This window comes from Camelus dromedarius, chromosome 21 (assembly GCF_036321535.1).
Source record: "Camelus dromedarius isolate mCamDro1 chromosome 21, mCamDro1.pat, whole genome shotgun sequence".
NCBI lineage: Eukaryota > Metazoa > Chordata > Mammalia > Artiodactyla > Camelidae > Camelus > Camelus dromedarius.
This window is the reverse complement of record NC_087456.1, coordinates 21689391-21715724: the sequence shown is the minus strand read 5'-3', so window position 1 is coordinate 21715724 and position 26334 is coordinate 21689391. Positions and strand designations below refer to the sequence as shown.

Here is a 26334-nt window from a genome sequence, read left to right as displayed (position 1 = left end):
GCTTACATATGTGCTTATAAAAATGCATATGTTTTAGATCAGAAACCTAAGTTAAAGTTTTAAAAGTCAAAACAGCCAACTGAACTAGGCTGCAGCCCATTCCATCCCTACTGGGGTCCCCAAAAGGCACACCAAAGTAGGTGGGTTTGGAGACAGGTCCACAAGGAGAAGACAGGCCTGGTAGGGCCCAGCTGGTGCCTAGCACCAAGGAGAGCTCAAGGCTCACGTCAGTTCCAAGTCAGCTGGCTGCAGGCCTAGGCCTGCTGTGAACCAGGGACTGGAGGGAGCCAGACAACTATGTACAGTGAGATGGGGTGGGTTGGGAGTGGGGGAGTGACACTTGCACGGAGGGCTAGTGGCTGTAAAAATTTCTTTTGTAAAGTAAAAGTTGGGATGAAGTGTATACTGACTGCAAAATTCTGGCCTCTCTTGCCCCCATCCCCCACTGGCAATAAATTGTTTCTATAGTCCAGAAGAAAATTCTATAGCCAAAAAGAAAAGATCATAAGGACATATCCAGAATGCAGCCCAAAGAGACTAAGAATGGAAAATATGAAAGAGCTATTAATATTCACAGAGGGCAAAGCGAGACAGTCCAACACAGGTTGAATTGAAGTTCAGAGGGAGGGAAGAGAGAGGATAAAGCAGAGGCAGTAATTAAAGGGATTAAAAACTACAGATTTTCCAGAATTGATAGATGTAAAAACTTCAACAAATCTCAAGCATTATACATCATTTTTAACTTACACATAGATACATCATAATGAACCTGCAGAAAAGTCAAAGTAAAAATATTTCTAAGAGCAGCTGGGGGAAAAAAGGAAACTTTCAAAGGAATGGGAATGGTAATCTTCAGTGTGTCAAAGGAAATAAAAACATGTATATAAAACTTTTGTTTCAACATCGAAGATGAAATAAATTAGACCAAAAAGAGAAAGGCAGAGAAAATTTATCATCAGCAAACGCTAAGGGAAACCTTAAATATTTCTTCATTATTTCCATCAGGCAGAAGGAAAGAGGTAAGGGGGGAAGCTCTGAAAAGCAAGAAGGAATGAAGATGGGAAAAGACTGGTAAATGAGGTGGTAAATAAATTCTGACAAAAATAAAAAACAATAATACTAATGTCCAGTGAGATTATTTTTTAAAGGAGGATAGAATGTTTAACATTTTGAAATAGAAAGACCAAGGATAAAAATAGTCAACAATAACATATAAGCCAGGGTTGGAGAGGATATGGAATTTTTAGTTTCTAGAGAAGGAAGTTAAAATTAATAATAACTTTTAGGCTTTTACAAATTAAGTACACATGCTGTTATTTTTAGGGTAACCACTAAAACAATTGCAACAAATCACATAACTTCCACAATTGCAGAGGAGAGAGAAATGCTTGCTATATTGTATTGTGAATAAAGAATTTTTAGAAGATTCAAAACGCCATATACAGTATACTCTCAACTATATAAAAAGTATGTAAACTTTTGCACATGGGTATCAAGAGACATGTACAAAAATATGCAGAACATCGTTTATAACGCTAAAATGCTTGACAACTCAAATGTGTCATCCGCAATAGGACGGATAAATACATGGTATATTCGTACATTAGACTGTTCAGATAGGAAAGTTAATGAACTACAGCTACAAGCATCAACAGGATAATGCTAAAAAAGAATGATGAAACCACACACACACATACACAGTCAATCCTCATTATTCGTGGATTACATCTTTGAGAATTTACCTACTTGCTAAAATTTATTTGTAACCAAAATCTATGTAGACACAAGAAAAGATGCTCAACATCATTCATCAGCAGGGAAATGTGAGTCAAAGCCACAATGAGATATAATTTCACACCCACTAGGATGAATAGAATAAAAAATGTGGATAAATAATGAACATTGCAAGGGTATATACTGCTAATGGTAAAATGGTGCAGCCACTTTGGAAACCAGTCTGTAATTTCCTCAAATACTTAAACATAGAGTTACTATTTGACCCAACAGTTTTAATCCTAGATCGATTCCTGAGAGAAATCAAAATACATATCTGCACAAAATCTTGTCATGAATGTTGACAGCAATGTTATTCATAATAGCCAAAGATGGAACATCTCAGATATTCTTGAAGAATAAACAAAATGTGGTAGATATTTAGACAGATACAGATAGATACAGATATACACAAATGCATATATACAATGCAATATTATTTATTCATCAAAAGAAATGACGTACTGATACATGCTGCAACATGGATGAACCTTAAAAACATGCTAAGTAAAAGAAGGCAGTCACAGAAGACCACCTGTTATATTATCCCACTTACATGAAATGTCCAGAATAGGCAAATCCATAGAGACAGAAAGTAGATTAGTGGTTGCCTAGGGCTGAGTATAACAGGGGGATTGGGAAGTAAATGTTCAAGGGTGTGGTGGGTTTGTTTTGAAGTGTTGAAAATGTTCTAAAATTGATTGTAGTGATGGTTGCACACTTCGGTGAATATACTAAAAATTACTGAATGTCTATTTTGTTGTTTTTTGGTGGGGGGAGGGAGGTAATTAGGTTTATTTATATATTTGTTTATTTTAATTGAGTTACTGAGGATTGAACCCAGGACCTCATGCAAGCTAGGCATGCACTCTACCACTGAGATGTACACTCCCCTGAATGTCCACTTTAAATGAATAAATTGTATGGTATTTGAATTATATCTCAATAAAACTATTTTTAAAAACCTATGTAGAGAACATAGAGTTTAGCAAAAGCAATGACAATTATAATACTTAAAAGTCGAATGCAAACTGTGATGAAAAATTGAGATGTGGAACCTGCAAACTTTACACATGTAGAATCTTAATAAGATTTTGAAAGGATCTTAGGGATCCTCTGCTCCAATATCCTTATTTTACAGATATGGAAACTGAGGAGCAGAGAGCCTTCATGACTTACTAAGAAAGCTAACTAGTGAAAGGGCTGGGATTCACATCAGTTCAAAGTTAGGTTGAGAGAGTATGGTCCAGTAGGAATGCTCTAAGTACAGTTACTTATGGCTGAGACGAGGGCATACCTGACGGAGTAACAAGAGAAAAGCTGAAATTAGTCAGGGAGAAATGTCTGGCTTGGTAGATAGTAGTGCTGTTCAGAGACAGTGGGCACAAAAAGAGACTGTTCGCGGGCAGATGCTGACATCTTGTTTGGGACGTGAAACATTTTGAGTTGCTAGGAGGGCTTCCCAGTGAAGCTGTCCAGGAGAACCTGGGTTAGAGTACCAGCCACAAAGCAAGTTATTGGTATCATCAGCCTAGACAAAGTAGTGGAAACCACAGCTGTGGCTTAGATCTGAGAGAGAAAATGTTAAGTAGGAAGAGAAGAGGGCTGAAGGAATTCTAGACAACACCAACCTAAAGGGAGGGAAGGAGAAGAGGAGCCAAGGAATGAGACCCAAGAAGAAATTAAGAATTCAAGAGAAAGTTAGGATTGAGTGTGGGCACAGAAGCCAAGGCAAGAGAGAAGGAGGAAGTAATCAACTTAGTCACAAGCTGCAGAGAATACAATTAAGACAAGTGGAAGAGATGAGTGTTGGGTGGGATCATGAACATGGAAAGCAGAAGGTCACTGATGACTTCTAATGAAGACACCAAAGACAGTAGGTTTGGGAACAATGGAAAAGATACAGGAATCAATGAACTTCTTCAAGAGGCCTGACTAAAGGAAAGACCAAGGCTAGAGGGCTGGGAGGGTTTTGTTTGTTTGTTTGTTTGCCTCCCTTGCAACAAACAAGTAGAGTTTTTTTTTTTATTGGGGAAAAATTGACAATTATAACTGTTTATAATTAAAGTGTTTAATGTGATGACTTCACATACATTGTAGAATGATTACCAAGATCAAGATAATTAACATATCCAACACCTCACATAGTTAACTTTTTTTATGGTGATGAGAATGCTTAAGATCTACTCTTAGCAACTTTCAAGTATAAAATACCACATTATTAACTGTAGTCACTGTGCTGAACATTACATTCTCAAAAGTTATTCTGCTTATAACTGAAAATGTGTATACTTTGACCTACATTACTCCACTTTCCCCACCCCAAGATTTTTGTTTTTGGGGTTTTTTGGCAGGAGGAGGTAATTAGTTTTACTTTTTAATTTTTTTCATGGAGGTACTGGGGATTGAACGCAGGACCATGTGCCTTCTAGACATATACACTCCACCACTGAGCTATACCCTCCCCCAACCCCAAGCGTCTGACCACCATTATTCTAATCTGTTTCCATGAAGTAGACTTTATTTTTAGATTCCATCTATAAGTGATACATATAGTATCTGTCTTTCTCTGTCTGGCTTATTTCGCTTAGCATACTGCCCTCCAAATTCATCCATATAGTCACAAATAGCAGGAATTTCTTCTTTTTTATGGCTCAGTAACCTTTGATTCTATGTATATACCACATTTGCTTTGTCCATTCATCCATCAGAGGACACTTAGGTTGTTTCCGTATCTTGGCTATTATGAGTAATGCTGCAATGACCCTAGGATTGCAGATAGCGCTTCAAGATACTGACTTCAGTTCCTTCACATACATAACCAGGAGTGAGATTGCTGGATCATATGGTAGTTCACTTTTTAATTTTTTGAGGCACCATCATACTGTTTTCTGTAACTACTGTACCATTTACATTCCCATCAACAATTTTTAAGGGTTCCCTTTTCTCCACATCCTTACCAACATTTGTTGTCTCTTGTCTTTTTGATAATAGTCATTCTAACAGGTGTGAGATAATATCTCATTGTGGTTTTGATTTGCATTTCCCTGGTGATTAGTGTTACTGAACGCCTTTTCACGTACTGTGTACTGTTGGCCATTTGTGTGTCTTCTTTGGAATAATGTCTATTCAGGTCCTTTGTCCATTCTTTAATCAGATTGTTTATTAGTTTGTTTTGCTATTGAGTTGTATGAATGCTTTGTATATCTTGGGTATTAACCCCTTATCAGATAGATGGTTTGCAAATTATTTCCTCCCATTCTGTAGGTTGGCTTTTCAGTTTATTTTTCCCTTTTCTGAAGCTCTTTAATTTAACATAATTCCACTTGTCTTAGCTTTTGTTGCCTGTGCTTTTGGTGTATTATCCAAGAAATCACTGCCAAGACCAAAATCAAGGATCTTTTTCCATATGGTTTTTTCTAGGAGATTTATGGTTTCAGACCATAAATGTAAGTCTGACTCATTTCAAAGTGAGTGGTATAAGAAAAGGGTCTAATTTCATTCTTTTGCTTGTAGAGATCCAGTTTTGTGAACAGTATTTGTTGAAGTGACTGTCCTTTCCCAATTGTGTGTTCTTGGTACCCTTGTCAAAAATTCATTGACTATACATACCTGGGTTTGTGTCTGGGCTGTCTATTCTGTATGCTTGGTTTTATGCCAGTACCATACTGTTTTTACTACTAAAGCTTTATAACATAGCTTGAAGTCAGAGTGTGATACCTCCAGCTTTGTTCTTCTTTCTCAGAGTTCCTTTGGCTATTCAGGGTCTTTTGTGGTTCCATACAAATTTTAGGATAGTTTTTTCTATTTCTGTGAAAACTGCCATTGGAATTTTTATCAGAATTGCACTGAATTCGCAGATCACTTTGGGTAGTGTGAATATTTTCACGATACTGATTCTTCCAATCCAAGAAAGTGGCTATCTTTCCATTTATTTCTTCAAGCTCTTTCATCATTGTCTTATAGTTTTGTCTTATAGTTTCATCATTGTCTTTCATTTCCTTAGTTAAATTTATTCCAAGGTATTTTATTGTTTTCAGTGCTACTGTAGATAAGATTGCTTTCTTAATTTCTCATTCAGATAGTTTATTGCTACTGTATAGAAATGTAACTGATTTCCATATGTTAATTTTATATTTCCATATGTTAATTTGTATCCTGAATTCGTGTTTTAGTTCTAACAATTTTTTGGTGGAGTCTTTAGGGTTTTCTACATATCAGATTATGTTACCTGATAACAGAGACAATGTTACTTCTCCCTTTCCAATCTGGATAACTTTTATTTCTTTTTCTTGCCTAACTGCTCTGACCAGGACTTCCAGTCCTATGTTGAATAGAAATGGTGAAAGTGGGCACCTCTGTCCTGTTCCTGATCATAGAGGAAAGCGCTTTAACTTAGCATCACTGCGTACGTTAGCTGTATGGGCTTGCCATTTATGGCCTTTATGATGCTGAGAAACATTCCTTCTATACAGAATTTGTTGAGAGTTTCTATGATGAAAAGATGTTGAATTTTGTAAAATGCTTTTTCTGTATCTATTGAAATGATTATAGGATTTTTATCCTTCATTCTTATGGTGTATTACATTTATTGATTTTCATATGTTTAACCATCCTTACATCCCAGGGAAGAATCCTACTTGATCACTGTTTATGATCCTTTTAACATGTTCTTACATTTGATTTACTAGTATTTTGTTGAAGATCAAACAAGTAGGATTCAGTGCTGGGTGGTTTTGTATTTAAGACAGAAGAGTGTGTTAATAAAACAACGGATAGAAAACGGAAGGCTGAAGTTACAGGAAAAAGCAAAAACAAAACAAAACAAAAACTCCAGAAGGGCTGTGAAGAGTACAGGGGCAGGGGTCAACTTAACTCAGAACTGGAAGGAAAAGAGGGGGAAAAGAGACAGTGGATGGAGATTTATAGACTTTTGTATAGGGGAAGGCCAGAAAGTTGAGATTACATATACTTAATGACATGTGAAGATAATCTCCACAGATAAGGGGAAGGAGATGGGTGGGAAGAGGGTTGGCAGGAGAGGACACAGATTAAAGAACTTGAGAAGAATGCCGAAAGGCTAACCAGGATGGAAACTTGCAAGTGTTTTGTCCAAAGCACTGTTAAGATAATGCTGATCTGCCTTGATAATAGTTTTCAGATTTCTCATTAAGTACTTGCAGTTGGAAAACAACATCGTCTTGCCAGGTTATTTCTCCCTGGCAATCGAGTCTGTTACCAAAGTTTGCTGATATGCTTCTAATGACCCCAAAGACAGATCTTTAAAAAATGATGTGCCTGTCTCTACGTCCCAACAGAAATATGCCTACAAGTCAAGTAAACCCCTGAGTTCCTGGGTTAATGATCTCATCCAGCGAGTGAATTTCTTTAATACCTGGGCCAAAATGGCTTACACTGCAATACATCATCGGTACGTACGAAGGCCACTTTACATTTCTTCCTCATTTTTGTCCAGAGCTTAGCAGTTTACAACATAAGTTCACATCCTTGGCCTCTTTGGGTTCTCATAGCAACATATGAATTAAGCAACGGAGGGATTTTTCCTTCAGTTTAGGAGGAGGAAATGGAGACCTGAGAAGCTGAGTTTCACCCAAGGTCACCATGCCCTAAGAGACCGAGGTAGAACCAGAACCTAGTACCTTCCTTTCTGTTATTCTACACTGTGTCTGGTGGCATCAGCAGGGAGAAAGACGTGAAAGAAATAAAAACTAGTTACATGTAATTTTTAAATGTGTTTAATACATAATCCAAAATGATTTGAAAGGCATGAGAGTAGTTCACCCTTAATGAGTGTCTCAGTGGGTGTCGAACATTCCTCTCAGCGCTCTGCTCACACTAACTCATTCAGTTCTCACAGTTGCCCTGTGATACTACCATGTATCATCCTCATTTGAGAGATGTGGAAACTGAGACACAAAAACACGAAGTAACTTGCCCAAGGTTTCATGGCTAGAAAGTGGAAGTATTAAGATTTGAACCCAGCAAATCTGTACCACGCTGTCTCTTACACCATAACTATAAGTCAGTGTTACTGTTTACCTTCTTAGAGAAGGCAGTAACTCAAAAACAATCCACAAGATTCCACAAGGCCCACCCAGGATTCCTACTGTAATCACAGCATCCCTTGTTACCCAGATCCATTACCTTGCAGTGCTTTGTGGTCTCACAAGCCTTAAAGCCATAGCTGGTTTCCATTACAGTTCAAGACAAGGGGCCAGAGAAGAGGGAGAGCTTGAGATGAAAAGGAAAGGAGGAACCCAGGAGGGGCTGGAAGAAATTGGTCAGATCATCTGAAAATATGCAATTATTATGCCCTTAACCACTCCAACCTGTGGTCTGCCTTCCAATAGATATATGAGACTTATCACAGCTTGGAAGCACTCTGTCCCATCACTTAGCCAAAACCCCAAACACCCCACTGATCGAAAGAACGACTTCTTTGAAGGATTTCCTGTACGATACTGGCTCCCTGCTTTCTTCTTTCCACAAGGTGAGCATAAGAACCAGGACCAGCCCTACACCTGGCCTGGGCAAATCTGCACCTGGTCCCTCCACCACTTCTCTCCTGGCCCTCCTCCCCTCTAGGATGAGAGGCTCATGCAACAGCCCTGCACCCCCAATAAATACAGGACCTCTAGCATGCACTGGAGCAGCCTCTCTTCTTCCTCCCCACCTGCGTCCCTCCGTCGCCCCATCTCCTCACACACCAAAACAGACCCATCCTTGTCAGACCTCACCTGCACCCTGGTAGATGTCTCACCTCCTCATCTCTGGGCCGTTAATTCTATGATGTCACAGGCCAACAACACTAGATCCCTCCAAAGGGCTCCTACATTGTAAGAGTGGACTCCTGGAGATGGGCACCTACTCAAGGGATTAATTCTGTACTTCAGTCATTTCACTTATTTATTTATTTAACAAGAATGAATGAATAAATATTTGTTGAGTCCTAAGATCCACCAGCTTGGCACAAACGTCCAACAGAAAAGACAGATATCCAACATGTTAACAATAATGGGTGCTCAGGGGTGTGATGGGAGTTGTAAAGGGGCAACACTAGACTGTAAGCCCCATGAAGGCAGGAACCAGGTCTGTTTTTACTCCTTATCGTACCCCTAGCACCTAATGCAGCCCTCGGCACAGAAAAAAAACTCTCAGTGAATATTTGAAGAAGGAATGAATGACTTTCTGAATGAACATAAGAATACTTTAGTAGCATAAAACAGGGGGATCTAAACTAAGGATCAGGGAAGGATCATTATAAGAATAAGACTTCACACTATCTACCAGTTAAGTATTGTTCATGTGGGGACAGAATAAGAGAATAATTAACACCCTTAGTGCTTACTATGTAGTGCTTACTGGCTGTCAGGCACTATTCTAAGGACTTTGTATATATTAAGTCATTCATTTCTCATGACCATCTTATGGAGTTGTTACTATTATTATCCCTATTTTTGGATAAGAAAACCTTGGCACAGAGAAGTTAAGTCATTTGTCCAGAGTCACACAGCTAATAAGTGACAGGGCCAAGATTTGAACTTAGCCTGTCTGACTTGGAAATTCACGTTTAACCACTGCACTAAATTGGGAATATCATTCTTATTAGAGGGAATACCATTCAAAGGCCCAGAGGTGACTGAGGAAAAAGCACTTTAGAGAAACCAAATGTTCATTATGACCAGAGTGAAAGACCCACAAAGGGAGAGTGGTGTAGGATGAAGCTGAAGGGATGAGTGCAGGCCGGCTCCCAGCGGCCGGATAAGTCTCTCTAAGGGAGTCTGCTCCCTCCGGTGGCAGTGGGAACCTCTGACATGCTCCAGGTGAGGGACACCATGGTCTCATGACTGCAGCATGGAAGGAGGGCAAGGGTGGACTGGAGTCTGGGTCCTGGTCACTTAGGAGTCTGCCTTTTTCTCCCCACAAGACTTGGTGGTGACCTGGAGCAGGAAGTGGGGGGAAGAGAAGTTGTTGACTAGAAGCAGAGCCAAGTGGACTCCACTTTGGAGAGGATGGGGTGAGAGGGAGAGAGGAGTCAAGCATGACCCCCAGGTTTCTGGCTTGGAACGCTGGGTGGATGCTGATGTCATGTACTGAAATAGGATACTCAGAGAGGAGCAAACTAATGAGAAATAAAAAGAGATCACGTCAAGTTTGAGATGTTTGCAGAGTACAAACACCATATCCAGTAAGCAGTTGGTTATACAGCCCTGGAACTCAGGACATGTCTGGGCTGGACAGAGACAAGGTAGCCAGCATTCACTGAGCACCCAGACAAGGCTGCAGGGTGACAGCTGCTGCGATAGGCACAGAGGCAGACAAAACCCAGGTCTTGTCTCCTGGAGCCTTCAGCCTCCTAAGAGTGCACAGAGGAGAAGGTCACTTCTGGCTAGGCCAATAGAGATGGCTTCCTTGAAGAACTGTGGGGAAATTTGAGAAAGATCATCTGAGGCAGACTGTGAGCATAGACACAGTGTCAGGCGCACTGCCTAAGTGGGGATTTCGGTGGCTACAGAGTAGAGGAGACATGCCCATACATCAGGGTTTTAATTGCCCAGTTAAGGAAACTAAAATTCACTCTGCACACTGTGTGGTGGCTTCTGGGCAGGGGCATTACATGATCAAGAAGTAGAATGGAGTTACCCATTTGGCAGATTATGCAGAACAGACAAAACAAGGGAAGGAGGAGCTGGTGGCAAGGAGAACAGTTAAGAGTAGTGTTGGGTATCTTGGTATCATGCTACAGAATGCAACCCGAATTTGCTTAAGCAAAAGAAAGCAGGTTATAGGAGGATACAAGTGGAAAGGAATCAAGGAGTTCTGGCTTCAGGCATGGCTGGATCCAGGTAGTCATCTTCTGTGTCACTTTCAGCCTGTCTCCTCATGTCTTAGCTCTGTTTCCACTGTATCTTGGTCTCAATTTTTTTCTGTTGTACATAGCCTTCTTCCATGCAACCAAGGGGGGAAAATATGGCCACCAACAGTTTAGCAACTCCAGAGGAAGAAGAGCCTTTTCCCCAATGTCCATATGTCATTTCTTGAGGAAGACTCTGATACACTTGGGTCTTGTCCTTGCCCCCAGGACTCATGTTTGTTGCCAGGAAGATGAGGTTCTATGATTAGCCAAGATTGGGTCAAAGTGGACAAGGTCCTGGGTTCTATAGCCCCTTTATACCCACAATGAATATGGGAGGGGCACTGCACCTTCAAAAGCAACCCACGTTTCCCAGGAGCCTCATGCAGCCGGCCTGAGGGAGGTGGCTGGATTTACACTCTCCTCCCTCCCAGCCTGGTCTCACACCTACCTCTGGCATTTCCTGACTCTCTTCTCCACTCTTCCCACCCCATGAGACATCAGTGTTGCTAATCCCCACAGGAAGCTTTGGGAAGTGCACAGCCCCTAAATCCCTGAGACTCAGAATGAACTTGTTGGTGTGTGTTTTTTCCACAGCCTTTCTTATTGCTGTGCTTCAAGACTATGGAAGGTCCCAGGGAATCTCTACAGATGCCCTCACTTTTACCCACCATGTGATCTCTGATACCACTGACATCAAGGACAAGGAGTTCTCCATCATCATCCAGAAGAAACTCAACTTAGTCCGGAGAGCATTTAAGGTACTGGAGGACTTCAAAGGTTGGAAAGATTAATCATTCATTCATTCAGCCAATCCATCCATCATTCCCTCAACAGATCTTTTCTCCTCACTTACCATGTGCCAGGCACTATGCTGGGCACTGGACAGGCAGCACGAACGTGGCACAGTCCCCCTTCAAGCCCAAATGCCATCAAACTCCATCTGTCCCACTCTTATTCTAGTAGGGGCTGGAAAGAATTATAAATAAACTAAATGAATGAAATGAATAAAAGGTTTAAACAAATACAATAAATAAAATTTATAACTATCCCCTGTTATAAATGAAGAAGGCACGCTGCTAGATCAGAATTTGAAGGTGATATTTCAAATCAGTGGGGTAAACCTCTCTTAACAGCTGCTCACCCAAACTGCCTGCTGCCCAGCAACTCGCTCATTCCAGAGTTCAGCCAGGTTCAAACAGAATCCCCGGCTCAGCCTGCAGTGAAACTGGTGGGCACTTCACAAACGTATGATTATGACCAGAAGCAGTTTAGGGTGAGTTTGCGGACTTCAAGATGCCTGAGCCACCCCAGCCAGTCACTCTCCCACCACTGCCCCACTGATCTGAAGGCCACTGGAGTTATTTACTGAACTCCAATCTCTTCTAGGAATCTATTCTGTTCCAAGACCCAACACCACACAGATCTAGAAATTTTAAAGTTATATGTGGACACTTGGTAGAGCAAGTCAGTCCTCATTTTTTTTCTTTTTAATTGAATTTCTGTATTATTTCTTTCTTCCATTTTTTTTATTATGGTAGAATATACAAAACATAAAATTTACTATTTTAACTACTTTTAATTGTAGAGTTCAGTAACATTAAGTATATTCACATTGTACAATCATCACCAACATCCAACTCCAGAACCTCTTCATCTTTCAACCTGAAACTCCATGCCCGTTAAACACTTACTCCCCTTCCCAGCCATCCCGACCACCATTCTGCTTTTTTCTCTAGGAAAGTGACTACTGTAGGAACCTCATCATATTTGTAACTGGCTTATCCCACATAGCATAATGTCTTCAGGATTCGTCTATGTGGTAGCATGTGTCAGAATTTCCTTTGTTTTTAAGACTAAATAATATTTCACTGTATGTGTATGCCTCGTCTTGGCTCAGGCTGCTGTAACAAAATACCACAGACTGGGTGGCCAAAATAACAAAAGTGCGTCTTCTCACAGTTCTGGAGATGGGAAGTCTGAGATAAGGGCGCCGGCTGAATGCTCTCTTCCTGGCTTGTAGACTGCTGCCTCCGGCTGTGTTCTCACATGGCCTTTCCTTGAGGTGCACATTGGGGAGAGAGAGCGAGTTCTCCAGAGTCTCTTCTTACAAGGACGTTAATCCTGTTGAATCAAGACCCCACCCACATGACTTGATTTAACTTTATTTACTTTTTTAGAGGTCCCATCTCTAAATACAGTCACACTGGGTGATAGGGCTTCAACATGAATTGGGGGGGGGGATATGAACATTCAGTCCATAATACCACATTTTGTTTATCCATTCATCTGTCCACGGACACTTGAGTTACTTCCATCTCTTGGCCATTGTGAACACTGCTGCTATGAATATAGGTGTGAAATATCTGTTTGAGTCCCTGTTTGGGTTCTTTGGGGTATATATCTAGGAGTGGAACTGTTGGCTCATATGATAATTCTGTTAATTTTTTTTAGGAAATGCCATATTGTTTTCCATAGTGGCTGCAAAGATTGCTTAAAAAGGACACAAAAACACTAACCCTGAAAGAAAAAATGGATATACTGGATTTTATTAAAACAGAGACAAAAAGACACTATTAAGAAAGTAATAGTGAAAGTTTATATATATATATATATATATATATGAAAAAGTTTATATACATATCTATATATAGATATACACACACGCACACGCACACACACCACATTTTCTTTATCCATTTGTCTATCAGTGGACACTGAGGCTGTTTCTGTGTCTTAGCTTTTGTAAATAATGCTGCTATGAACATGGGAGTGCAGATATCTCTTCAACATAGTGTTTTTGTTTCCTTCAGATATATTTCCAGAAGTGGAATTGCTGGACCAAATGGTAGTTTTACTTTTAATTTTTGAGTAACCTCCACATTGTTTTCCATAGTAGCTGCACCAATTTATATGCATTTAAATAAATGTTTAAGATAAATGTAAGCTACAGAAGTTTTAAAAGATCTAAATAGACATTCATGATTGAAAGTCTCAATGTTGCCATTGCTAAGATGTCAAGTCTCCAAAAATTAAGACAACTTTAAGGAAAAAGAGCAAAGTTTGAGGGCTTTATACTATCAGTAAGAATTACTATAAGCTACAGTAATTAAAAGAGTGTGGTGCTGACATAAACAAATAAATCAATGGAACAAAATTGAGACTCGAGAAACAGGCCCAGACATATACAATCACTTGATCTGTGACCAAGGTGAAGTAGGGTAAGGATGGCCATTTCAATAAAGGGAAATAGTGTCAGATCAATACTTGGATACTCATATGGAAAAAATGGCCTTTGACCCCACCTCACTATATACAAATTCAATTCTATGTGGATCATAAACCTAAATGTAAAAGGTAAAGCAATATAGCTTTTGGTTTACATTTCCCTAATGATTAGTGATATTGAAAATACTTTCATGTGCATATTGGCCATTTGTAATATCTTCTTTGGAGAAATATCTATTCAAGTCCTTTGCCCATTTTTAATCGGGGTTTTGGTATTCTTGAATTGTATAAGTTACTTACATATTTTAGATATTAATTCCTTATCAGATACATGACTTGAAAGTATTTTCTCCCATTCTGTGTGTTGCTGCTTCACTCTGTTGATATTTTTTCAACAACCTTTTGGGATTTTGATCAGCTTGCAGTAATAAATTTGAGAAAGAACTGCTATCTTTTTATATTGAATTTTTCCATATAGAAACATGGTCTCTCTTTCCATTTATTTAGGACATTTATGTTTTGTTTTCTTCACATTGGTCTTAGAAAATTCTTGCCAGACTGTTTTCCTAGGTGTTTTATAATTGTTTTAATTTTATAATTATGACTAGGATTTTTTTTATTGTAAATCAACTATAGTTTTATATAGATTTAGTTTCTGGTGTACAGCAAAGTGATTCAGTTATATGTATGTGTGTGTGTGTATGTATATCTATATATCTAGATACATAGATATATAGATACAGATACATAGACTTTTTTCAGATTTTTCCAGTATAAGTTATTACTGGACGTGCAAATGTTACAGAGAAGCAGGTGTTTGCTGGTGCCTTTTCTTGTGCCTCACAGAGGGCAAGAAGGGAGGATTGCTGACTCCAACTTTGCCATTTGTCTCTAACCTCCCAATCAGATGGTCTGTTATTTCTGCTTTATACCAAGAACCAGCTTTGATTTAAGTAAAGTAATATTGCTTCCATTTATTATGAATGGCTCTTTGGAGAGTTAAGTCTGAGCTATTTACAAATTACCTACAATTTGAGTTTTTTGAGAAGAAAGATCCCTGTATACCATGGCCAAGTCAAATATAAATGGAAGTCTCATTGTCAAATGCATTGTATTAACTTTTTCCAAGATGTATATGAAAGGACAATACAAGAACAAACGCAGTATATGAAACTTTGAATTTACATTAGGGTTAAAGAGAAGTAAAAGTCATTATACAAAACAATCCCCATTAAGAGTTTTTTAATAGAATAAGCCAAAAAACAAGGTGCTTTATATGAGTTCACTTTGCACCTTCAGATACTGTCATGTTCCACAGAGTAGCACTAAGATAATGTCAGTCAGTACAGCGCTGGCTGTTCCACACTGCAGCTCACCTACAGAAGAGCTGGCAGAGGGGCCAGCAAGGACCAGTCTGCCTGGAGGGTTGTGCTCAGGACAGCTGTGCCCATCCCATCTCCCCAGGGACCTGCCCAATCAGAGAAGTCAGAGCTTTCCTAACACACAACAGGAATCACCAAGAATTGGAGCTGCTGGCAACTAAATTTTCTGCTTAACAGAACTTACCAAAACTCATTTAACCCTTTTCATACCATTCAAAGATATTATATAAAACCCTTCCAAACTTTTTAAATTTCCAGAGCCTAAGTGAATCATTATAGTCACAGTGATAGAAATAGGCGATGAAGTTTGAACACAGTGAAATCTGACTCTTCAATGTGATTCATCTTTCTCCTTTTTTTTTTTTGAACTCTATTGAGGCATAATTGACAATATATTTTTAAGGTGTATAACCTGATGTTTTCATATAAACATAAATGGTGAAGTGTCCACCACAATGAGCTAATTGGCATTCATTACCTCACATAGTTACCTTTTTTTCTTTTCAACCCCTACCCCCTTCCCCTCTGGCAATTACCTGTTTGTTCTCTATGAGTATGTTTCTGTTTTGTTATGTTTTTTCATTTGTTTTGTTTTTTAATTCCACATGTAAGTGAAATCATACTAGTATTTGTCTTTCTCTGCCTGACTTATTTCATTTAGCATAAAACCCTCTAGGTCCATCCATGTTGTTGCAGATAGCAAGATTTCATTCTTTTTTATGATAAAATAGTAGTTCATTTTGCATATTGATTGATACTGAGCCATCCTTGCATCCCTGGTATTAAATCCCACTCAGTCATGCTGTATCATCCTTTGAATGTTTTGTTAAATTTGGTTTACTAATATTTTGTTGAGGATTGTTGCATATATGTTCATCAGTAATGTTGGCCCATAATTTTCTTTTTTGTGATATCTTTGTCTGATTTTGGTTTCAGGGTAATGCTGACTTCATAGAATGAGATCCAAAGCAGTACTTCTTCTTCAATTCTTTAGAATAGTTTGAAAAGGAGGTGTTAACTCCTTTTTAAATATTTAGTAGTATTCCCCTGTGAAACCATTTAGTCCTGGACTTTTGTTTGTTGGGATTTTTTTGACTACTGATTCAATTTACTTATTTGTAATCAGTCTATTCGTATTTTCTATTTCTCCATGATTCGGTATTAAGAGATTGTACATTTCCAGGAATTTATCCATTTCTTCTAGGTTGTCCATTTTATTGGCATATAATTGTTCATAGTAATCTCTTATGATCCTTTGTATTTCTGTGGTGTCATTGGTAACTTCCTTTCATTTCTGATTTTATTTGGGCCCTCTCTCACTCCACTGACAGCTAACCATATGATGGGTTCATCCTGGCAGGGTTTAAATTGCTAATTGGTGGCTGAATAATCACTAGCTTGCAAAATTATATGATGGACACACTTGAAAGGGATCCATCCCAAATGTCAAGTGGAATTAGGCCAGTGAGACAAGGAATGAATTTGTTGTTTCCAAGAGGAGCTTTAATGTTTAATCTGCCATATTTGGGCATTAACAAATTAGCTCCATCCCATATTTAGCTGAAGCCTTCAGTTACTCGATGAGGGTTCTGAACATTTTCAGGCCATCCCTGATGTGGCATGGCAGGTCACGTAGCTGTTAAAGAGAAAGAAAAATTGTGGCCTGGCTAATCAGTGGTGTTTTTTATGGGCCATTTTGATGGGTCATAATTAGTGATTTTATATAGGTCTAAGAGATCAAGTCGAGTTGTGTCTTCATTTATACCAAATATTAGTTGACGAGTAAATGTGGAAAACTCTTTCCACTCAGGTCCTTGTAGGGGTGAAACCCACCATGGTAACCCAGAGAATGCAGGCACCGGGAGTTGGCCACAAGCCCAGCAGTTGGAGTAATTAAATATATTAACATATGTGAAGGCCCATTCTAAGAAACTGTTTCCTGTAACAGCAGGGGGTAAAGAGGAGAGTCAGAACAGAGTGTCATTTTTAGTACTCTAAATAGAGATTAATCTCATCAGGTGTAAAATCAGTGAAATCACTTTGAAGATACAGGTCAAGAATTAATTCCCTGAATTGAGTTTCAGAGAAAAAGATCTTCAGCGGGGATTGTAGTAAATTCTGAAAGAATAATATAAAAGAAGTCAGGTTGATAACTCAATGGCAGTTAGCGCAAGGACGAGAAGTGCAGGGATTAGCACGGCTGGGGCAACAGCAAACAAGAAGCATAAAGAGGCAGAGCGCTAGCAAGAAAACGTAGGTAAGAAGGCAAGGTCCGCTGCTGGGATTAGCCCAGCAGGTGGCACTCGTTGAACTAGGAATTGGGACTAGTATCACCCTATTTGCGCCTGAGCAGTAGGCGGAGCGCCTCTAGAGGCTCCCAGCTGTACGGGGTATCTGTCGGTGACTCGTTCACTTTTAACGGGGCGGGGCGGCAGCCTGTAGCGGGACAGGTGTATCCAAGGAGCAAACCCGTCTACGTCACTGCTGGGGGAGGAGTTAAAACACCTGATGGAGCCCCGTCCAAACTGGCTTGAGCGGCTGTTTGTCCCGCGGAAGAGTTTCGAGATAAATCCAGTCCCCGGAAACAAGGTTTGGATGGGAATTTACCTGAAAATTGGGTTCAGGCTTTGGACTCGAGATTTATGAAGGGCCTTTACAGTTTGACCTAAAGTTATTGCAATTTGGACAAGGTAATGACTCAGCATCTGTTAGTAAATCTGGAGGAAGGGCCTTCCATAGAGGAGTTCAAAAGGACTTAAATGAGATTCTGCTTTGGGGGCAACTCGTGTTCATAACAAGGCAATAGGAAGGCAATAGGAAGAAGGGTGGGCCAGGACTGTTGGGTTTCTTGCGTAAGTTTTGTTAGGATTCTTTTTATTGTTTGTTTAGCTTTTTCTACTTTACGAGAGGACTGGGGGGGGGTGCATGTAAGTGGTATTCAATCTATAGGGCTTATGCCACCGCTGAGGTTATTTGTAAAACAAAACTAGGGCTATTGTCTAATTATAAGGAGTGGCGGAGGCCAAAACAGGGAATAATATGATCCAGCAAAAGCAGTAGTTACTTCTGACGCCCTCTGTTTTTGTGGGAAGGCTTCAGTCCGTTACCGGGAGGAGGGAAATAAGAGTTAACGTCGTTCTTAGTCACCTGAAAAAAATAAATTTTTAACGACAGAAAGCGTGATATAAACAAGATTTTATTAATAAAGTAAAAAGGTAGTATAGTACACTCCTGAGAATTGGGAGCGCACCAACCCGAGAGGGAAAATGGCACCGCTCCTTTGTTTTTCCTGTTTTTCCTTTTTTTATCCTGGCCTAGGGAGCGTTTTCGTGATTGATTGTTTAGCGGCTCAGGTTTTTTGAGTGCTCAGGCTGATTGACAGCTCAGGTTCCTGTGTTCAGGCACACGCATCCCTTTTGTGCAGGTTCTTGCCCAAGATGCACACAGAGAAACCTACGGGAGGGGCTCAAATTTCAATGCTAATTATATTATGAGCATTGGGTCAGGTTAAGCCGGGTCCTTCTCTCTATTGCACCCCTGCAGCGTTGGATCCTAGCCACCTTCTTTGCTGGCCCTCATTTAGAGAACATAAAAGTTTGGGGGGCCCCTTATCCTGAGTGCAGGTGTGCTGTTATTTTCTGGGTTGCTCCTTTCCCCTTCCTCTCCCACTGCCCGGTGCTTGTTTCTGTCTAACTCTAGCACATCCTGTGAAAGTGTCTATAAATACCAGCAGATATTTTAGGTTTTTACATGGGGGCATATGGGTGAAGTCTATTTGTCTGCCTTCTGGTGGGTGAGGTACTTCTCCTCTGAACTGGGTGAAGGAGAAGTGGTGGCTTAACATTTCCCTCGTTATTAACCAGGCAACAAGTTGCGCATGCGCAGGAGAGGTCACACAAGGTCTGAGAAATTCCTTTTTCCACAAGGAGAGGTTGTAGTAAGTCCTGTAAGGCCTTTGCCCCAAAGTGGGTGGATTGCTGGAGGTTTTGTAATACTTTCCATTGTAAGGCCCTTGGGAGTAATAATTTATCCTTGGGGCTTTTAAGCCATTTTTCAGGAATGAAGGTAAATTCCATGTTTGTTTCCTCTTGAATTTCTTCCTCAGTATATTGAGGAGTCATTGGTGTGAAGGTTGGAGATAAAGCTGCCTGTATAGAAAGTTGTGCTGCTTCTCTAGCCTGTTTGCTTTGTGATTTCCTCGGGAAATCTCATCAGTTACCCTTCGACGGTGAATCACTGCCACCTGTGTGGGAAGCATGACTTCTAACAAGTGTAAGATTTCTGAAGCATGTCTAATGGTGGGTGTGTTTTGTGTTGTGAGAAGACCCCTTTCTTGCCAAATAGCTACATATGCATGAACAACATGAAGGGGTATCTGTAAATATTTAACTTCATTCCTGCCCCTAATTGTAAAGCTCAGGTGAGAGTTATAAGTTCAGCCTTTTGAGCAGAAGTGGAGCCTCCCGGAAGAGGCCCTGATTCTGTAACATTGCTAAGACTTACAATGGCATAACTGGAAAATCAAACCCCATTTAACATAAAAGTTCTGCCATCAGTAAATCGAATGTCGTCTCGGTCCTCTAGCAGGACCTGTGAGTCTGGTCTAGCCTTACAAGTTGAATCTAGAATTTCAAAGCATGAGTGTTCTGTAGAAGAGTTAGGATTGGGATCAAGAAGTAAAGTGGCGGGGTTAAGAGTTTGACACAGTTTAATACTAAGTTCACGGGTCTCTAAGAGTAGCATTTGATATTTGGTGATCCCACTGTCAGAGATGCAGTGAAAAACCTTTGAATTTAGAATATCCATTACTTGATGGGGCGTACAGGTAGTTAATGGTTGTCCCAGAGTCGATTTGGATGCCTCTTCGACTTACAGGACCACAGAGACTAGACCTCTGAGGCCAGGGGACCATCCTTGGGCCACAGGAGCCAGATTTTTAGAGAAATATGCTACAGGCTGCTGGGTGGGTCCCAAAGCCTGTGTAAGGACTCCCAGGACATCACCTAGCCTTTCACATACAAACAGAAAAAAAGATTTTTGTAGATGAGGTGAAGCTAAAGCTGGGGCCACTGTAAGAGCTGGTTTGATAGTTTGTAATACCTGGTCCATTTTGCGGGTCCATTCTAATGGCTTATTTTCTGGTCCCGGTAGAGCTTCATAGAGCAGCTTTGCTATGAGGCCAAATTGGGGTATCCAGGTCCTACAAAATCCTGCTATTCCCAGAAAAAATCTGAGCTATTGTTTAGTTGCTGGAGTCCTCATGTCTAAAATTAGACTTTTTCTTCGGACGGGCAGACTCTTTGTTCCTGGGGTTACTGTGAGGCCCAGGAACTGTACCCGTTGAGTTAAAATTTGAGCCTTAGAGGCAGAGCCTTTATACCCACGTGAGGCCAGTTTTTGTAGTACCATTATAGTGTCTGAGTCACAAGAATCTTTATCAGGACTGCATATTAGTAAGTCATCTATATACTGAAGTAAGGATCTGCCCAGAGAAAATTGTAAGGTAGAGAGGTAAATGGGGACTGTCTCTAAATCCCTGGGATAGAACTGTCCAGGTTAATTGCTGGAACACTTGGGTCTCTAACTCCTACCATTCAAAAGCAAATAGAAATTGAGACTCATGGTGTACAGGATGCAGAAGAAAGCATCCTTAAGGTCTAATGTGGAGTACCAAGAGGCTCCAGAGGGAATTTGTCCCAAGAGTGTATAAGGATTTGCCACAATTGGGTGTATGGGGACCACAGCCTTGTGGTGGCCCTGAGATCTTGTACCATCCTATATGTCCTTCAGCCTTTTTTACATCTGGGATGGGGGTGTTGCATGGAGAGTTACAAGGATGAAACAATCCGGTTGTAAGGAATTTGGTGAGTAAGGGCTAGAGGCCCCTCTAGGTCTCAGACTTAAGAGGGTATTGAGATTTTCAGGAGAAAAAGGTAGGCGATTTTATTTATTATTATTAATTTTTTAATTGAAATACAGTAAGTTACAGTGTAACAATTTCTGGTGTACAGCACAATGTCCCAGTCATGCATATATACATATATATTTGTTTTCATATTCTTTTTCATTAAAGGTTATTACAAGATATTAAACATAGTTCCCTGTGCTATACAGAGTAAACTTTTTTAAAAAATCTATTTTTATATATAGTAGCTAACATTTGTAAATCTCAAACTCCCAAATTTATCCCTTCCCACCCCCTTTTCCCAGTAACCATAAGGTTGTTTATTATGTCTGAGAGTTTTGTAGATGAGTTCATAGTGTCCTTTTTTTTTCTTTTTTTTTTTTAATTTAGATTCCACATATGAATGATATCATGGTATTTTTCTTTCTCTTTCTGGCTTCACTTAGAATGACGATCTCTAGGTCCATCCATGTTGCTGTAAATGGCATTATTTGATTCTTTTTTATGGCTGAGTAGTATTCTATTGTATAAATATACCACAACTTCTTTATCCAGTCATCTGTCGATAGACATTTAGGTTGCTTCCATGTCTTGGCTATTGTATATAGTGCTGCTGTGAACACTGGGGTGCAGGTATCTTTTCAAATTAGAGTTCCCTCCAGATACATGCCCAGAAGTGGGATTGCTGGATCATATTTTTAGTTTTTTGAGAAATCTCCATACTGTTTTCCATAATGGCCGCACAAAACTACATTCCCACCAGCAGTGTAGGAGGGTTCCCAGGCAGACTCTTAATTGAATCTGTACAGATTTAGCAAAAAGGGCTTTCCCTGGGGTTGTTATGTCTCATACCACAGGAGGCACTTATTGGTAAATAGCGGAAGGTATGTCTTATGGGCCCTGAACCAGAGCTAACAAAGGGCAGACACACTCTGGCAAGTGGAGGGTGGCCTGAAGCTTAGTTGTAATCTCTCTTCCTAATGGGGGGTGGAGGGGCATTCAGGGAGAACAAGAAAGGCATGGATAAAAATGAATTTTTCTAGAATACAAACTAACAGTAGGTGAAACAGTCAGTTTGTGGATGGCCATCTATACCACTAAGGAGAATCAAGGACTGAAAGCTTGGTCCAGAAAAACTAATTAAGGCAGAGTAAGTGGCTCCAGTGTCAACTAGAAATTCAACTAACCTTCCTGCCACATCCAAGGTCACCTGAGGCTCTGCCATTGAGATGGAAAACCTAGCGCCTGCACAGCCTCTGGGCCCATCAGTCCAAGAAGGGAGAGTCATCTTTCCCCTTGTTACAGGCTCCTCATAATCAAGGAACAGAGTTAGGGGCGTCTGCTGGTTCCCTGTAGCTTTAGCCCCAGGAGTGCCTTGGGGCTCAGGCATCGTCCTTGTCTCTGAGATGGCCTTCCTGCACCAGGGGCAGGGGAACTAGGGACAGTCCTGCCTCCCATAACCCTTTTCCTTGCAAACAGAGCAAGAGAGTATCGTCAGAGATGCCCTCGCTGTTGACAACGAAAACAGACGGGTTTGCCTAAGAGGGGCAGGCTCCCTGCAGAAAGACGCTTGTTCTTGCAGCCTCGGTTGAGTTGGTGTTGGCAGGGAATTAGGGAATTAGCAGTAACGGCGGCCATATATTTAGCTTGCTATTTGTCCCTTTTTTTTTTTCCATTCGACCCTTGATGTCTCCTCCTGATTGTTAAAGGCCTTAAAAGCCATATCTAATAGGACAGGCCAGGGAGTCTGTGGGCCCTGTTCAAGCTTCTGAAACTTTTGTCTAATGTCTGGGGAGACCTGGCTAATGATGTGAACTGCTGGTGTTGCAAGGCCCTCTGGGCTCTCAGGATTGCATGGCTTCTGCCAACCTGGAATGAAAGAGGGTTAGATTTTCATCAAGTGTCTGTGTAATTTCTCTCCATTTGGTATAATTAACAGGTTTTATTACGTCCTTTTTCACCCCTTTTATTAAACAAGTAATCCTACGGTTACAACATTCCTCCTAAGGCCCCTTCCTTGGTGTGTCCACTGGGGGTCTGTGTTAGGGCTTGCTTCCTTCCTGGACCCAGATGAACCCCCAGACTCAGTATTTTGGGCAGCTTGAGCATGTACCTTGTCAGCCCAACGCTAAGCCGAGAACCAGATGCAGGCCTTTTCTTCATGAGTGCAGCAGGTGGTGAAAATAACAAACGTCCTGCCAGGTCAAATCAAAGGCTATAGCGAGGGCCTAGTGAGGGTACAAAGTGAGAAGGGTTTGGGCTGAAAAGATCTGACATAGGGGAAGGGACATGAGCCCGAAAAGTGCCCATTTCACCATTAGCAACCTCACAAAGGGGCAACATGTTGTCTTGTTTTGGGACTTCTGGAATATCCATCTTACCTGGGGACGTCGGTCCTGCTGTGTCTTAAATAACACCTGATCTAGTATGTGGTGGGCGAATGGGGCCTGGTGGGAAGGGCGAACTGGGAAACAGTATTTGGCAGTTGAGGGGCTCGAAGGGAGAGAGGCAGGGGAAGGAGAGGGAGAGGTGAAGGGGGCAATGAAGGATATAGAGAAGGTTGTTGTTGTTAAGAGCCCGGAGGGGGTCATCGAGAATATCAGGTTGATCATTGGGCGCCAAGGGACCAGAGTGTGGCAGGGTCTCCAAGAATTGGGAGAGACACTTGCGACAGTTTTTACAGAGGTCCAGATTCTGAGAGGGCCATAAAAGCCTGAACGTAGGGGACCTCAGACCTTTGCCCAATTTGCAACAGAAAGAATCAAGCAGTTAAACAGCTCCCTTGGACGGCCAGGTCGCCTGGTCTGGAAGTTGGTATTAGGGCCAGGTGACATTACAGACAAAGATAAGCTGCTTTTTCTTCAATGTTTGGGGATCACATTTATCCCAGTGTTTTAAAATGCAACCTGATGGTGAGTCCCAGGGAGTAGAAAAAGCATTTCCCACAGTGATTAAGGGAGGTATCAAGGAGAAGAGGAACCCAGCACAGACTCTATTTAGAGGCAAAACTTCTGGTGTCCTCTTACTTTCGGTCCCCCAAGAAAGAGAAGCCAATCCACACCAGGGCCAAAACCAGTGTCAAGGCCACCAGCACAGAGGCTGAGAAAAAGACCAGCGCAAGGGCTGAGGGGAGCCAGCCCACCAGCACCAAGGTTAAACCAGCACAAGGGCTAAGCAGTTTAGAAAGAAGGAAAAGGGGGGGAACTCGCCCACCAGCAGCTTGTACCTGGCGTGGCGACGGGAGACGGGGGACTCAGCTGATGTCTGTGTAGCGTCCCGGTCACAGAGGCGGGGTCAGAGGAGAGTTGACACGGGAGAAGAGCACGTGGCAGTCAGGCCCAGAGACGCCACAGAGAGCAGGAGGAAAGTCTGTGTCAGGTTGGAGGGGCTGATTGTGGGGGGAGCTCCCAGGGCTCTCACCCCCTGGGCCAGCCGCTCTCTCTCACGTGTCTGGGGCCGACCTGGGTGTCCCAAGGGACTGGATGACCAGTCCTTATGCGTGCCTTTCCCAACGAGTTGCAAAGTCCCCTCTGACCTAGGGACGGGGTATGCAGTAACAAGGAGTAAAGAGATAGAGGTATTTAGAAAAGAAGTTCCCTGAGTGTGTTCACCACCATGGGCCAGGGGTCACTCTCCTTTGTCAGACCGAGTTTCAGAGCCTGCTGAGTATAGCCCAGCCAGAGTTCCTCAATCTACAAGACTTTGAAGTCCTGACCAAAACGGCAGGGAGTGTCAGAAAAGTGTGAGAGAGCAAAGCAGAAAAGGGAAGAGGAAAGCCTGCCCTGGCGATCTGGCCTCCTGTAGGGAGCATCCTATGCAGCCAGGGGGAGAGGGGAGCCTGCCCTGAGGATCTGGTCTCCTAAAAGGAGCAGCTGATCAAGCCACAGGGAGAGGCTCCTGTAGGAAGGGGTAGGAGGGGAGAGAAAGGGAGATCTGCCTTAAGTGCTCCCCAAACTTAGGGGGTCTCCTGGTGTTTGGGGCTTTCCCCCGTACAGGGCACCAAATGTTGGGGAACACTGCAGGCCGATGTCGTGGTTGATAAACTCCTTGCCTTTGGTAAATTCTTTTAAGAACAAAGGAGGTTTCATAGATACACTGCTACAGGCAACAGCGGTCCACACAGACAGGAGGTGCTATGAGCACTGAAGGTGAACATGCAGGGTCTTTCACTGGGGAGGGGGCTGTGAGCACGAAGGGACAGGGTACAGATTTCTGGTTGGCTATAAGTGACATCAGGGGCTTTGGCATACGGGAGGACAGTGGATCACGACTCCAGTAGGATGGAGACATGGGCTGACAGTGGGATTTATGACTCCAATAAGGAGGAGACATGGGTTGTGACAAGTCAGCCTGAGTTGTGGTGAGACTAGCCATTTCCCAAGGCTGTCAATTCTGCTAAGGCAAACACACATCAGGGCTTTTATCTTCTGAAAAAAGAGCAGGCAGGTGCCTAAGGGCTGGAAGTTGTGGAGGGAGGGGGGTGCATTGCAGGGCCCCAGCAGACACCAGTTGGCACTGCAGTACTCAATTTAGAATCTGGGAAAATGGGACTTGGGCAGGGATGGTCTCACACCACAGTGCCAGGGAGCGCCTCACCTCCTCTCTGGTCTCCTCCCTGACCTTTCTCCAGATACAGCTTCCAGTAAAGGACATGTCCCACCTGGGACCCACTGACATCACCTTTCTTTGATCTTAGGGCACCGACCCCGCACACATCGGAGTTCATGTCTTTGGTTTATTCATCGAAGGGGCAAGGTGGAATCATGAACAGGAAGTACTGGAAGACTCGTTGCCTCGAGAGATATGTTGTGATTTTCCTGAGATATACTTCTTGCCAACAAAGGTAAGCACCTAAATGTTTATTACGAAGTCTGAGCTTTCCCTCATTCATACAAACATATTCCTTCTACTCCCCATTCCTTATGATTTCACTAGCGGAATTGGCTAATATACTTGACAACAAACACTTCAAACAGCCCTAAAATAGACGTTGATAGGTGCTATACCAACATCCAGTATGATTTCTCAAGAATATGTACTAAAGGCCATGATAGTTACTCTTTAAAAAATTAAATTCTCCAGGCATAATTTCCACATGTGGTTACATAACCATCTTAAGTGAAATGTATTTATAAAACTTGTAACAAATCCCCCCAATCTAGTTTATAGAG

General features: G+C 41.6%; 1 protein-coding gene across 1 annotated transcript in view; it reads left to right on the top strand.

The window, feature by feature from the left end:
* The window catches only part of DNAH14 (dynein axonemal heavy chain 14), a 258985-nt gene that overhangs the window by 232354 nt on the left and 297 nt on the right, over nt 1-26334 (top strand). Inside the window, exons 80-83 of the mRNA XM_031438276.2 lie at nt 7092-7204; nt 8145-8284; nt 11246-11409; nt 25860-26006. Of these exons, the coding sequence (XP_031294136.2) occupies nt 7092-7204; nt 8145-8284; nt 11246-11409; nt 25860-26006 (564 nt within the window). The remainder of the gene's footprint in view (nt 1-7091; nt 7205-8144; nt 8285-11245; nt 11410-25859; nt 26007-26334) is intronic.